The 16,888-nt window shown below is 41.7% G+C and overlaps 1 protein-coding gene across 1 annotated transcript in view; it reads left to right on the plus strand.

Annotated features, from left to right (window-relative positions):
- The window catches only part of LOC126284368 (deoxyribose-phosphate aldolase), a 165,760-nt gene that overhangs the window by 26,849 nt on the left and 122,023 nt on the right, over positions 1–16,888 (plus strand). Inside the window, exon 2 of the mRNA XM_049983239.1 lies at positions 15,592–15,782. Coding sequence (XP_049839196.1) covers positions 15,592–15,782 — 191 coding nt within the window. The remainder of the gene's footprint in view (positions 1–15,591; positions 15,783–16,888) is intronic.

The following is a 16,888-nucleotide window of genomic DNA, read 5'->3' on the forward strand; positions in this document are numbered from 1 at the left end:
TTCTTCTTCTACTGTATTTCTTTCCCCCATTCCTGTCAATTGTTCCTTTACGCTCTTCCTGAAACTCTGTACAATCTCTGGTTCTTTAAGTTTATCCAGGTCCCATCTCCTTAAATTCCCACCTTTTTGCAGTTTCTTCAGTTTTAATCTACAGTTCATAACCAATAGATTGTGGTCAAGTCCAATCCATATTCACCTACTATGTTTCCTTCTCTTGTTTTCCTAATGTTGAATTCCAGTCACCCATGACTATTAAATTTTCATCTCCCTTCACCATGTGAACAATTTCTTTTATCTCATCATACATTTCATCAATTTATTCATAATCTGCAGAGCTAGTTGGCATATAAATTTGTACTACTGTAGTAGGCATAGGCTTAGTGTCTATCTTGGCCACAATAATACGTTCACTATGCTGTTTGAAGTAGCTTACCCATACTCCTATTTTTTTATTCATTATTAAACCTGCTCCTGCATTACCCCTATTTGATTTTGTATTTATAACCCTATAATCACCTGACCAAAGGTCTTGTTCCTCCTGCCACCAAACTTCCCCAATTACCACTACAACTAACTTTAACCTATCCATTTCCCTTTTTAAATTTTCTAACTTACCTCCCTGATTAAGGGATCTGACATTCCACATTCCGATCCATAGAACGCCAGTTTTCTTTCTCCTGATAATGATGTCCTCCTGAGTAGTCCCCGCCCGGAGATCCGAATCGGGGACTCTTTTACCTCCGGAATATTTTACCCAAGAGGATGCCATCATATTTAATCATACAGTAAAGCTGTATGCTCTCGGGAAAAATTACGGCTGTAGTTTCACCTTGCTTTCAGTCGTTCACAGTACCACAACAGCAAGGCCGTTTTGGTTAGCGTTCCAAGACCAGGTCAGTCTATCATCCAGACTGTTGCCCTTGCAACTGCTGAAAAGGCTGGTGCCCCTCTTCAGGAACCACACGTTTGTCTGGCCTCTCAACAGATGCCCCTCCATTGTGGTTGAACCTACGGTACGGCTATCTGTATCGTTGAGGCACTCAAGCCTCCCCACCATGGCAAGGTTCATGGTTCATGTGTGTGTGTGTGTGTGTGGGGGGGGGGGGGGGGGGTGAAGATATATGAGAAAGGCAAAATACCCGTTAACTTCAAAAATAATGTTATATTATCAGTTGCAAAGAAGGCAGTTGCTGAAAGGTGTGGATATTACTGAACTATCAGTTCAACAAGACATGATTGCCAAATTCTGACATTAATTACTTACGGAAAGATGGAAAAACTGGGTAAAACTTCCTTCTGTGGAAGATTTGTTGAGTTTCTAGAGAAATGTAGGAATGTATGAGGCAATACCAACTGCATGGTGTATAGATAGATTAAACAAGAGTAAACCTACACATATAGCATTTGTAGATTTATAAAAAGCTTTTGATAATGTTGGCTGGACTAGATTCTTGGAAACTCTGAACCCAATGAGGTTAAAATAGAGGGAGCAAAAGGTTAACCCAATTTGCACAGAAACCAGACTGCCATTACACAAGTCAAAGGGCATGAAAGAGAAGCAACAGCTGAGAAGAGAGTGAGACATGTCTGTGGCTTTCCCCAATGCTATTCAGTCTGTACATTGAGCAAACTGTGAAGGAAGCTAGGAAGAGTTTGGGTAGGAAATTAAATTTCGGGCAGAAGAAATAAAAATTTTGGGATTTGCTTCTGACATGTAATTCTGCCCGAGGCAGCAAAGGAACTGGAAGAGCAGATGATAATAATAATAATAATAATAATAATAATAACAATAAAAGAATAGGCCTTCGGTATCTTTTGCCAGTTGTAAAAGGCAACTAAAAGAACAAACCACTAATAGGACTAACCCCCCTTTTAGTGTGATTAGTTAGTTGGTTCAGGACTGAACTAATGAAGCCATGGACAAGCGCTGTCATGGTTGGGGACGACGCTTGAACCATATGCCCGTCCACAATGGTAACCTCACTGCTAGCCACACGGCAAATGATTTATATCCAAATAGAGGTGTTTTGCAGGATATGCTTCCTGCAACCACTCTAGAAGGAAAACAAAGGCAGAGGATGAGATGGTCAGATGAAGTTAACCGACACCTCATATTCTGTTATTACCAAGCAACAAACTTAGGAACCAACACAACTGGATACAGATCACAAGTGTGCACAACATTTTTTTACCAGATACCCAGAATTAATATTTGTAACAGAACAACGACTAGCTGATCAGATCCGTGTAATAATAAAAAATAACAGGATACCCCAGTCAGAATTTGAAAACATCAAACAACAAGTACAACAAATACTGGAACAAAATAATGTGCAATCAGAAGAAGAAGAAGAAAATACAGTAATGGACTCAAACATCCCAAAGCAAACAAACAAAGAACAACATGCATCAATTAAACAATCAGAGGAAGACGAAATCTTAAGACAGCCACCAGAACAAGCACAAAAAGAACACAAAGTGACACACGTTAGATATAGAAGAAAAATTTCAGTTGACATATATATAATACAAAGAAAAAAATACAGACATTAGACGATTCTTGCATAGACCACCAAATAACCCACAAGTTGAAACAACAATAACAACTATCAACACAATCATACACAACAAAATAAGTGAAAATACTACTATGGAAGAGTTACAAATACTGGTTTATGTATTTCAAATAATATTACATCACAGCCAATACAGATTAAGCGTGGAATATACCAAGGAGACTCATTAAGTCCTTTCTGGTTCTGCCTTGCTCTGAACTCACTATCCAACATGCTAAATAATACAAATTATGGATATAATATTACTGGAACATACCCACACAAAATAACACATTTGCTATACATGGAGCACTCAAATACACACACTAGACAGAGATCAGAAGCAACCAACACACGGAAGAAATCCATAAAACCAGCATGGCAACACAGGCTACAGATCAGAATAGAAAAACTGAGAAAAGACGTCAGACAGCTAACACAATTTATAAGAAATGAAATATCAGACAAAAAACAAAAAAGGTTAGGTAAAATCTCACAACAAGAAGCGATAGAGCAATTAGATGAAAAGAAGCAGAAATTACAAGCATTGGCCAAACGGCTTAGAAGATACAAAAAAAAAGTGAAAAGAGAAGGAAACAAACCGTACATTCAACACAAACCAAAAGAAATTTTACCAGACAATAGATAACACACACATTAAAATAGACAATCCACCAAACATAACAGACATGGAACACTTTTGGAGCAACATATGGTCAAACCAGGTACAACATAACAGGCATGCATGGTGGATACAAGCAGTAACAGACACATACAAGATGATACCCCAAAAGCCTGAAGTGATAATTTTGCAACATGAAGTCACCCGAGCAATTAATTCTACGCACAATTGGAAAGCCCCTGGAAATGATAAAACAGCAAATTTCTGGCTAAAGAAGTTCACCTCAACACATTCACATATAACTCAATTAATTAACAATTACATTGTAGACCCATACACATTCCCTGATACGCTTACACGTGGAATAACTTAGCTGAAAGCTAAAGATCAAGCAGACACAGCAAACTCTGCAAAATATCGCCCCGTAACATGCTTACCAACAATATACAAAATATTAACTTCAGTCATTACACAGAAATTAATGACACATACAACACAGAACAAAATTATAAATGAAGAACAAAAGGCTGCTGCAAAGGAGCACAAGGATGTAAAGAGTAACTGATAATAGATGCAGAGGTGACATATAAAGCTAAAACTAAACAAATGTCGCTGCACTTCGCATACATTGATTACCAAAAAGCTTTCAATAGCCCCACTCATGGTTACTACAGATATTGGAAATATACAAAGTAGATCCTAAATTAATACAATTCCTAAACATAGTAATGAAAAATTGGAAAACCACACTTAATATACAAACAAATTCAAATAATATTACATCACAGCCAATACAGATTAAGCGTGGAATATACCAAGGAGACTCATTAAGTCCTTTCTGGTTCTGCCTTGCTCTGAACTCACTATCCAACATGCTAAATAATACAAATTATGGATATAATATTACTAGAACATACCCATACAAAATAACACATTTGCTATACATGGATGATCTAAAACTACTGGCAGTAACAAATCAACAACTCAACCAATTACTAAAGATAACAGAAGTATTCAGCAATGATATAAATATGGCTTTTGGAACAGACAAATGTAAGAAAAATAGCATAGTCAAGGGAAAACACACTAAACAAGAAGATTACATATTGGATAACCACAGCGACTGCATAGAAGGGATGGAAAAAACAGGTGCCTATAAATATCTAGGATACAGACAAAAAATAAGAATAGATAATACAAATATTAAAGAAGAACTAAAAGAAAAATATAGACAAAGACTAACAAAAATACTGAAAACAGAATTGACGGCAAGAAACAAGACAAAAGCTATAATTACTTATGCTATACCAATATTGACCTCTTCATTTAGAGTAGTGAAATGGAGTAACACAGACCTAGAAGCACTCAATACACTTACACGATTACAATGCCACAAATGTAGAATACATCACATACATTCAGCAACAGAAAGATTCACATTAAGCAGAAAGGAAGGAGGAAGGGGATTTATCGACATAAAAGACCTACATTATGGACAGGTAGACAATTTAAGAAAATTCTTTATAGAACGAGCAGAAACTAGCAAAATACACAAAGCAATCACTCATATAAATATATCAGCAACACCATTGCAATTTCGTAACCACTTTGTTATAACCTTTAATCACCAACAATTGTGTGGATATTCAAACACACTCACTTAGAAACAATAGCTGGTTACATGATAACAACTCAGTATCTCTTATTCAACTGCCATGCCGTGACATGCGGCCGGCACCATTCGTAGCTAGGTGGCGCTCCCGCGCTCAGTCGAAATGCAGAGCGTCTCTGTCGCCATTTGCGCGTACTGTCGTGGCGGCACTGTTAAATGTCGTGGCACTGTCACAACACTTTTCCCCTTAAAAAAAAAACACTCGCTACCTTGGAGACATGGACAGTGCGGAGACATCCACTCGTGGGCGCATCTGGTCGTAATGGCGAACAACCATGCTGTCATCCGTACGTATTTCACAAAGCCGGCAGCTACGAAGAGCCTTGACCACCCCTGGAATTCATTTAGGGCGAGATCCATACCCTTGTTCCCACACATCGGCGCCCACCGAGGTTTTTCCTGCACTAGGGGACACAGCACAAGGCCTGACAGGGTGAAGCAGGTGCAGTAGAGTGCGCGGCTGGCAGCCATGCAAGAGTTCAGCAGGGCTGCGATCACCCAGAGGCGTGAAGCGATAAGAACTCAGAAATTGCAGCAGAGTGTCATCTGTGGAAAAATCACTAAGGAATTTTTTCATCTGGCTTTTGAAAGTGCGGACAAGGCGCTCGACCTTCCCATTCGATTGCAGATGGAAGGGCGGTGCTGTAAAACGATGAATCCCTTGTCCAGTACAAAAATCACGGAAGGCCTGCGAAGAGAACTGAGGGCCATTGTCCGTGACGATCGTGGATGGAATACCTTCTAGCGCAAAGATTTTGGACAAAGCCAGTGTCGTCGCCGTAGTGATGGGCGACGGGCATCTAACTACAAACGGAAAATTCAAGAAGGCGTCAATCAACAGTAGCCAATAAGTACCGAGGAAGGGGCCGGCAAAGTCAGCGTGCACCCGTTCCCATGCCTGCGCCGGATCAGGCCACGGAGAGGGCATTGTACGAGGTGCAGCCAGTTGTTGAGCACACTGACCACACGCAGCAACCATGTGGGCTATATCCGAATCAATACCGGGCCAATAAACGTGCCTGCGGGCCAGGGACTTAGTCTGAGAAATACCCCAATGGCCTTCATGCAACAGTTTGAGAACATCTTTGCGAAGAGAGGCTGGCACCACGACCTGTGGAGATGCGCCATCCGTGGCCAGAAGAACACCACCATCACGAACAGACAGACGAAGGCGCAAGGCATAGTAGTTGCGAAGGGTATCCGATGCCCGGCAATTGGTCCTGTCCGGCCAACCTCGTTGAACAAAACCGATCACCTGACGCAGGACCGGGTCCTGCGCAGTAGCTGACGTGACCTGCGAGCCTGTAAGTGGAAAACCCTCGACCGCACGGCGTTCTTCCTCATCAACGTGGAAACAGAGTAGTTCATCACAATTGAAAACCGGGTTGGGGCCCATTGGCAATCAAGACAAGTATAAGGCCCAACATTGCAGGCGGTGAGCTGCCTTATCCGGAAGTGACGCCGATGGGCTGAACAGAGAGACCAGCGGCCTGTGGTTGGTGATGAGGTGAAACTTAGAACCATACAAAAAAAACGCTGAACTTTTTTTAGAGCATAAATGATAGCGAGCACCTCCTTTTCGATTTGAGAGTAACGCCGTTGTGCATCGTTGAGGGTCTTGGAAGCATAGGCTATGGGTGAGAACAGCCCCTAGGCCATACTGTGATGCGTCAGTCGCCAGAACCAAGTACTGACCGGGTGGAATGTGGCAAGACAAGGCGCCGACTGCAAATGAACCTTCAGGCGGACAAAAGCCTGCTCACACTCGTCGGACCAACAGAAAGGGACATTTTTGCGTAACAGCTGATGCAGAAGATGAGCTACCACCACCGCAAATGGAATGAATTTGTGATGATAAGCAATCTTGCCTAGAAACGCCTGAAGTTCTTTGACTATAGACGGCTGTGGTACAGTGTCAATGGCCGCAACGTGCTGACGCAGAGGACTTATACCCTCACGGGACAAGTGGAAGCCGAGATACACAATGGAGGGTTGGAAGAACTATGACTTGCCCAGATTGCACCTCAACCCAGCCGAATGCAAAACCTGAAACAGTGAACGCAAATTGCGAAGGTGCTCCTCAGTGGAGGCCCCCGTGACAACAATGTCATCCAGATAGTTATGCAGCCGGGAACAGAAGCCATGAGCTGTTCCAAAAACCGCTGAAAAATGGCCGCCACACTAGCAATGCCAAATGGTAACCGCTGGTACTGATACAACCCACAAGGAGTGTTGATAACGAGAAATTCCTTGGAAGAAGCATCCAACGGCAACTGATGGTACACCTCCGATAAGTCAAGTTTGGAAAAGAACTGGCCCCCAGAGAGCTTGGTAAATAACTCCTCAGGACGGGGAAGAGGATAAGTGTCAATGAGGCTCTGAGCATTGACAGTGGCTTTAAAATCACCACACAATCGCAGACTACCGTTTGGTTTAGAAACCACCACGATTGGTGTTGCCCATTTGCTGGAAGTCACAGGAAGGAGAATCCCTGAAGCTGTTAACCTGTCTATCTCAGCCTTGACAGGTGCACGCAATGCCACCTGAATATGGCGTGCCCGGAAAAACGTAGGGCGAGCCGTAGGTTTAAGAGTAATGTGGGCTTCAAAATCCTTGGCACGACCCAGACCAGCAGAGAACACGGACAAAAGTTCAGAACACAATCCATCCAGCTGTTGATACGGAATATCCTCAGATATGAGGTCCACATCATCATCAATGGAGAACCCGAACAACTGGAAAGCATCATAACCGAACAGGTTTTCAGTTCGCGCATGATCCACCACATAAAATGTGAGGGGCCTAACAACAGACGTGTAGGCAGTGGAAGCATCAAACTGGCCAATGATAGGAATTTTCTGTTTATTATAAGTTCTCAGATTTCGTGTAACTGGAGACAAGGAGGGGGGGGGGGGTGGGGGGTTGGGGTGGGGTGGGGGGGGGGGGGGGAGCCCAACTCCAAATACGTGCGAGAATTAATGAGAGTTACTGCAGAGCCAGTGTCCACTTGCATGCGAATGTCTTTATCCAGAACACGAACAGTAACAAACAACTTATTTGTTTGAGAAAACACACAGTTAACATCCATGTCCGATGCCTCGTCCTCGTCCTCGTCGACAGGAACTTTAGGGGACTGACACATAGAAGCAATGTGGCCTTTTTTCCTACATGAATTACACGTGGCCCTACGTTTTGGACACGCGGCCCTGTCATGCTGTGCGAAGCAACATGGACAAGAAGGAAGTGCGGAACGAACCTGCTTCTGTGGTTGCTGTTTTCGCTGCGAGCATTGCGGCCCAACGCGACATTTTTTATGCGAGTGAACCGCCGCCACATTTTCGTTCTCCTGGGAAACGGGCAAATTGTCCGTGTCGTAAGTTGACTGTACAGCGCCTACATCACACCACGTGTCTATTTGCGCGCCAGCAGCGTGAGAGACTTCAAAGGATTGAGCGATGCTTAGAACTTCCGACGACGACGGGTTTGGCAGTTGTAGGGCACGTTGCCGAACTTCTTTATCAGGAGCAAGCCGTAGAATAGCATCCCTAACCATTGAATCAGCATAAGACTCATGATGAGTGTCCGTGACAAACTGACATTTCCTACTCAGACCGTGTAGTTCCGCCGCCCAAGCCCAGTAAGATTGATGGGGCTGTTTACGACACCGGTAGAATGCCACACGGGCAGCAATGATGTGGGTGTTTTTTTGGTAATAGTTAGACAATAAGTCACACATTTCTTGGAAGGACAGAGAGGCAGGTTCTCACAGAGGGGCTAACTGTGATAGCAGCTGATAGATCTGTGGGGAAATGCAAGATAGAAATAATGACTTACACATAGGAGCGTCGACAACGCCGAAAGCCAAGAAGTGTTGCCGCAAATGCTTCTCATAATCCTCCCAGTCTTCAGCGGCCACGTCGTAAGGAGGGAATGGAGGCAGAGAAGAGGAAGACTGACGATGAGTAAGCGATGTCGACAACGCCTGAATAGCAGCAGTCAGCTGTGTTTGTTGTGCTTGAATAGCAGCCGTCAGCTGTGTTTGTTGTGGCTGAATAGCAGCCGTCACCTGTGTTTGTTGTTCAATGAGTGCTTGCATAAGCTGTTCCATGTCTGCCCCGTCACGAACACACAAATCCACAATGCAGTGAAAATATCCGACCTCGTCGCCAAAAAGTGTTATAACCTTTAATCACCAATAATTGCGTGGATATTCAAACACATTCACTTAGAAACGATAGCTGGTTACATGATAACAACTCAGTATCTCTTATTCATCTGCCGTGCCGTGACGTGACATGCGGCTGGCGCCGTTCGTAGCTAGGTGGCGCTCCTGTGCTCAGCCGAGTTGCGAAGCGCCTCTATCGCCGTTTGTGCGTACTGTTGTGGCGGCACTGTTAAATGTCGTGGCACTGTCACAACACACTTCTAAAACCCTTTACATCACATAACATCAACAGATACGAAGAAAGTAAATTGGAAAAAGAAAACACTACAAGGCAAGCGTCTTTATCATCTAACACAGCCACACATCAGCCAAGACGCATCCAACACATGGCTAAGAAAAGGCAATGTATACAGTGACACGGAAGGATTCATGATTGCAATACAGGATCAAACAATAAACACCAGATATTACAGCAAGCATATTATTAAAGATCCCAATACCACAACAGATAAATGCCGACTTTGCAAACAACAAATAGAAACCGTAGATCACATCACAAGTGGATGTACAGTACTAGCAAATACAGAATACCTCAGAAGACATGACAATGTAGCAAAAATAATACAACAACAACTTGCCATACAAAATAAACTAAAAACAACACATTCCCACATACAAGCATGCACCACAAAATGTACTGGAGAATGGTGAATACAGATTATACTGCAACAGATCCATTATAATAGATAAAACAACACCACATAACAAACCTGACATACTCACCAATAAAAAGAAGAAATTAACACAACTAATCGAAATATCCATACCCAATACAACAAATATACAGAAGAAAGCAGGAGAAAAAATTGAAAAATACATCCAACTGGCTGAGGAAGTCAAGGACCTGTGGTATCAGGATAAAGTTGACATTATACCAATTATACTATCAACTACAGGAGTCATACCACACAATATCCACCAGTACATCAATGCAATACAGCTACATCCAAACTTATATATACAACTACAGAAATCCGTAATTATTTATGCATGTTCAATTACCCAAAAGTTCCTAAATGCAATATAACATATACTGTACAGTTAAAAAGAAGTCACGCTTGATCAAGGTCCATGTCACTTTCCATTTTTGACCAGACATATCGTCTGAGAAAAGAAAAAAATAATAATAATTTTATTCCAGTTCAGTGACCTGTTGCAGGTCCTTCAATTGGCTGCCACTTCAGCGACTTGCATGTCCCTAACCAGCACCAGTTACCCAACAGGGAAAGGACCCCTACAGTTTAACATGGAGTCTGAACCACATGTTGTTTCTGGTAACTCCTCATGTCGTTGAGAGGCGATGGCTAGGTTAAAACAAAGAATGAAATACCTGTGTCCAACTAGGATTCGATTCTGCAGCCTCTCAGTTTCCATACAAGCATTTTACTGCTAGACCACCAGGCCCAGTGGAAGAGCAGTTGAAGAGAATGGATAGTTCCATGAAAAGAGGTTGTAATGAACATCAACAAAAATAAAACAAGAGTAATGAAATGCAGTCAAATTAAATCAAGCGAGACTGAGAAAAGTAGACTAGGGAATGAGACACTAAGTGGGGTAAGCGAGTTTTGCTATTTGTGCTGCAAAATAACTGATGGTGTTTGTAGTAGAGAGGACATAAATTGGAGACTGACAATAGCATGGTAAGTACTTCTGAAAACAAGAACTTTGTCACCATCAAACATAAATTTAAGTTGGTTCTGACAGTGTTTATCTGGAATGTGGCCTTGTACAGAGTGAAGTGTTTATCATAAACAGTTGTGTTTTTGAAATGTGGTGCTACAGAAGAATGCTTAAAATTGATATGAGGATCCAGTAACTAAGGAAGAGGTGTTCCAGAAATTAAATTGATCAGTTTTAATGCTGAGGATTATTTTTCTAGTTTATTGGCAATCAGATTAAAATTGTTGTCATACTTAGTAATGTCCTGCTCTTTACTGTACAGGGAAATAATATTTTGCATAAATAATAAGAATTCTTCACAGAGCTAGTGTCAACATTTTGCAGTGTCTGTGTATGCAAGACATATCACACGTGCCCTCTTTCCCCACCTACCCCTCCACTCCTTCCCTCTTCCTTCCTCTCCCTTTTCCATAATCCTGTTTCATTCTAAATGATGGGGGTATCAACTACAGATTATCTTACAGAGTGAACCATCACCAAATTATTAACATGCATATATTCAAAACCAAAACTGCTCTTCCTCATGAAGTTCACCATGACATACATATGAAGTAAAGGGATTAACTTAAAAATGCAAATAAATAAATAAATCTGAAAATTTAAGAATCTTAAAAGAGAAAAATAAGGATTTTGCATTTTTGTAACAGACAGAACAAGAACATCTTCAGCAGGTTCAGTGGATAATTACATAGAGAGATCTTGAATATCAAAATTTAAAAAATATTTTCCATTAGTCTGGGACAAATAGAGGAACAGAGAGCTAAAATAAGGTGAACTAGAAATGATGGCAAAAAGTTGCTCAGAATCGCACATAACGTAGTTGTTATGGTGCTAGTAGGGGGGGGTTAAGAGAGAGAGGAGGCTGTAGGAGAATCCTTACCTCTGTTTACCATTTGAATTTTTATTGCTTTCAGTACACATTATTTTGGCTTTCATAACCACAAATCTAAGTTACATCTATCCTACACTGTTATTAGAGTGTATAACCACTAGTACACTCAACCTGAAATGGATTGTTGAAAACAAATTTCATCAGTGAGGCAGTAGTTAATATTCCCAGTTGTATAAACAGATGTCACATTATGAATGCATCATGTCAAATACAGAAAGGATTCAAATTATGTTCTTTTGAATAATGATTTTTTGGAAGTTTGGAGTTCAGACAGAATATTGTACCTTAGTGTGTCTATAAATGATATCTAATATCTTACTTATTTCTGCATATTCAGTGCTGGTCGTTATTTTTGTAGCATAAATAGCTAAACCCACAAGTTTTTACTGGTATATTGTGTTGATTTTCAGCTTTAAGTTTCCTTGAATTTTGCACACTAAAATGTATAACTTTCTACAATCTTTTTTTTATTTATTTTTGAAATCTTACAGTAACCGAAAGTGTTGTTTTTAAAGCTCAAAACAACATGAATGTTTTCTGTGTTTTAATGTGGCCCACCTTACCAAAAAACACCATTTACTACTTTCTATGTTAATGCTTCTTTTGTTGGCTAAACAACATAATATTATGTAGTATCTACAAATAGGACTATTTGTGCCTTGAGCTTCAAATTAAATATTAGATTATTGACTCAGATTAGTAATGTATCCAGGATCAGAGTCTGCAATATATCCTACTCAGCCCCCCCCCCCCCCCCCCCCCCCCCCCCGAGCAAATTACTAGATACCCTTTTGTGAAATATTTGAGTAATACCTGCAATTCACTGCATGCGCGCTCACATCTGCACCCCCAAGCGTGCGCTTGCATGCGCCCACCCATCCTCCCACCAGAGAACGTAATGTCATAGCTGCCAGGCTACCAGAGTGCCATCTGTGTTTCCATTTTAATAGGGAATGCCCACAGACAGAAGGGTTAGTGGGGTACAAATGTGTGAAGCAAGCAGACAGTCTTGCAATGGATGTGCACTCTTGCTTCCTGCAGCCAACTGAGCAAGTTTGAAAGAAGACAAATTGTGGCCTTCTGAGTGATGGGATGTTCCTTTTGGAGTAGTGCCACACAAGCTGGACGTGGAACAGTGCTGGTATCAGTGGTCACATGAACATTCTCACACCTGTAGATGATGTTTTGGATGTACACACAGCACAGATGTCAGCCAGGATCACTGTATTGTAAGGCCAGCAGTGAAAGATCATACAGCTACCACAGCACTGATTAGAGAGCTTGTAAGCCCAGATGTGTAAACATGAACAATCGTGAACCAGTTGTTAGCAGTGGGAGTACAGGCACGGATATCTCTAGTCCGCCTTCCACTCATACCAAAGCATTAACGTGCACAGCTCGATTGCTGTTGTCAGAGCATAACTTGGAAGATAGAATTGTGTGCCATGGTCTCCAGTGTTAAAGGCAGATTCAGCCTGTGTGCAAATGACGGTTGTTTGTTCTTACGACGTAGACCTGGTGAGCACTATAGAGGGATTCATCCAAAGTACACCGGGCCCAACCCAAGCCTTATGGCCTGGGGTGCAATAAGCTACAGCTCTCATTCACATTTCGTGTTTATGGTGGGTACGGGGGTATGCTAACCAGTGCTCAATATGTGCAGAATGTTGTTAGACCTGTCCTTTTGCTGTTCTTGCAACAGGAAGGTGATGTGTTGTTGCAACAGGGTAATACTTGCCCACACACTGCCTGTGAAACTCAGTGTAATGTGCAAGATTTGCAGCAACTTCTCCCAGCCAGCACAATATCCAGACTTGTCTCCAGTTTAGCACATGTGGGTTATGATGGGACGAAAAGTGATTCATGTGACTCTTCAACCAACAACTCTTACATAACTACACGAACAGGTTGAGCAGACATGGCATAACATATCCTAGAACAGTTTTCACCATCTGTGTGATTGACTGGATGCCAGAGTCAGTGCCTGAATTGTCACCCATTGAGGTTACACCATGTAATAATATGGACATTTCAGTGTGGGTTGATACCTGGTGCCTCAGAACCACTTGTGCTGTTGATCTGTAAATGCAATCATTTCATGTACTCCATACGCACATTTGCAACCTCTGTGTGTGTGTGTGTGTGTGTGTGTGTGTGTGTGTGTGTGTGTGTGCGAGCGTGCGCGCGCGCGTTGTGTGTGTGTGTGTGTGTGTGTGTGTGTGTGTGTGCGCGCGTGCGCGTGCGCGCGCGCGTTGTGTGTGTGTGTGTGTGTGTGTGTGTGTGTGTGTTGCGCGCGCGCGCGCGCGCCTGTGTGTGTGTGTGTGTGTGTGTGCGCGCGCGCGCGCTCGCCTGTGTGTGCGCGCGCGCGCTCGCCTGTGTGTGTGCGCGCGCGCGCGTGTTTGTGTGTGCGCGCGCCTGTGTGCGCGCGCGCGTGCGCCCCTGTGTGTGCGCGCGCGCGTGCGCCCCTGTGTGTGCGCGCGCGCGTGCGCCCCTGTGTGTGCGCGCGCGCGCCCCTGTGTTGTCGCGCGCCTGTGTGCGCGCGCGCGCGCGCGTGTTTGTGTGTGTGCGCGCGCGCGTGTGTTTGTGTGTGCGCGCGCCTGTGTGCGCGTGCGCGCGCGCCCGTGTTTGTGTGTGCGCGCGCGCGCGTGTGTTTGTGTGTGCGCCCGCGCGCGCGCCCCTGTGTGTGCGCGCGCCTGTGTGTGTGTGTGTGTGTGTGTGTGTGTGTGTGTGTGTGTGTGTGTGTGTGTGTGTGTGTGTGCGCGCGCGCGCGTGTGCATGCGAGACGTATCACTTACTTACTACATTATTGACCCCTATGACTTTTAACTTTTGAGGTTATCAATGATTTTCCTGGTTTTTAGTAGGGCCATAGAGAAAAACTTCATTTACATTAGGTTATGCTACTTCTTTAGTGTAATAATTTTCTTTCTGTTCTGAATAACTAACACAAGTTTTCTGGACTATTTTTAGTGATTCTTAAAACTATCAGGTACCCACAAATTGTATTTGTAATATACCCTTACCCTTGAATAAAAATATTGAAAATAAATTAATATAAATTAGCGGTGAAACCCCAGAAATAGTTAAGTTTTCTATTCAGGTTAGTTGAAGACACTGACAAGATAAAAGGCAAAAGAAATGAACAGAAGACTAAAAATGATTGTCAGTGTTAATGTAAACTAAATAATGTTCTCAAAACTAAGCTTTATGTGTGTCTGGAAAGGAAAGTGTACGTTAATATGTATTAACTGCTTCAGTTTTGATGTATGAAATCAAGCTTTAACATATTATGAGAGATGGGAAAACAAATAAATGTGTCAGGGATCATACTAAAATGGAAGATTTATTTATGACTGGAATGAAAATGAACAGGATGTGGCTGTCATGTGTAACCAGGCAAATGGATGGCAGAAGGTCCCAGTAAGTTCTTTGCCAAATTCCAGGTGATATGAAAAGATTTGGACAACAGAATAAGAGTAAATGAAATGGTAAAATATAAAAGTTATCATGAATTGATATAGGTGAATACTGTGATATATGGCTATCTGTGGTAACTGACCTGCTTTTTCAAAATCTGTTTTGTAAAGATGCAATTTGTGTTATTCCAAGTGCATGGCAATTCAGAATTTTCATTAATAGACATGATTTTCATTCTGAAGTAACTGATGATGATTCAGCTTCTGTTCCTTTTTGTAGCTCACTTTCATTCTGCTTCTTAGTATATAAGTTTAAAAGTTAGTCACAAATCCAGGAGATTAAAACCATGAGCATATGAAAACAAGAGGGGCTGTTCAGTTCAAGTGACCTGCTAGGGAATTTCGATACAACTCTGAAATGTACTGAATTTCTCTGTAATTTGCCTGTCAGTTTTCTGATATGCCACCCATTGCAGCCTAAATTGGTATTTTTATGATTGGTGTAATCTGGGACATTCCATTTTTTCAGATGTTAAGTGGATCAATGAAGCAATTGTGAATACTTCTGCTATAATGCGTCAAGCTGATGACATTCTTTCTCGGAGGTCACTCAAAGGTGACCATGAAGCAGCATGGCTTCTCAGGGCAGTCACTTGCATTGACCTGACTACATTGTCTGGTGATGACACTGCAAGCAATGTTGAACGCCTATGTGTAAAGGTAATATTAATATGTTTTTGTAGCAAGTCAAAATAAACTTAAGAAAGTAGAGTCCACACCAAAAATAAATCAAATTTTGAGAACACGTTTACAGGAGTTCCATACCTGTTCAGAGGACTGAATGTTCAGTGGCAGTACTTTAATTCTGTTTACGCATTTCAGGACAATCGCAATGAATGTAATGTTAATAAATGTGACATTTGTGACTAGTTTTTTGAAGAGCCATCTGTAATGTTTTATGCAGAAAACATGTATACTTGCAGCTATAATGTGCAGGAGTAGAACTGGGAGTGACATTTAAAAGTTCAAGAAATCTCTTTTATTACTTTCAGTTCTTCTGTTACTGTAAGAGATCAAAACTTCACTACACACCCATAATTCTCTTAATTCATGACAAAAATGAATAAATTCAGTTATTGTATAAGCTAAATGATCATTAGAATGGAACTAAAATAAATAAATAAAAAAACACAAAAAATATATCAACTTATTAAATTGTACCAGTGATGTCCACACACATGCTGTGATCCACCGAGTAGGTGACACAGTGGTTAATGCTCTGAACACACATCTAGGAGGAACTCTGTTAAAATCTATACTGGGCTGTTTTGAGTTAGATTTTCTGTGAATTCCCTAAGTCATACATGGTAAACAAGAAACTTGGTTGCATTCACATGAGCAAAGTAAGCCATAAGCTGCAAATTAGAGTTTTGAGAGGATTGAAGCCCCATGAAGATGAAAGATAATTAAATATTTTAATAAATTGCCTGTTTCGGGAAACAAGCCATATAATTGAATGGTTCAGCTTCCGTTTGTGAAGCTGTCAGAAGATGCTAAGAAAAAATTATAAGGAGGCAAACTGTTGAGAAATAAGTTTCAGGTAAAAAAAAATTCAAAAAAAGTAGTGTAGAAGTATTTTTTTCTACATTTAATGCTTTGCTTCTCTCAGGAACACACTCGTAATATCTTTATTATATTTTAGGTATGATATCTGCTTGTTAAAATGACAAAGAAAATACACTGTGTACTATCACCATATTATTTATTTGTTTGTGACATGTTTTACAGCTTGATTCTCTCAACTGTCCATCTGATGTGAGGGAACA

This window comes from Schistocerca gregaria, chromosome 8 (assembly GCF_023897955.1).
Source record: "Schistocerca gregaria isolate iqSchGreg1 chromosome 8, iqSchGreg1.2, whole genome shotgun sequence".
Lineage (NCBI taxonomy): Eukaryota > Metazoa > Arthropoda > Insecta > Orthoptera > Acrididae > Schistocerca > Schistocerca gregaria.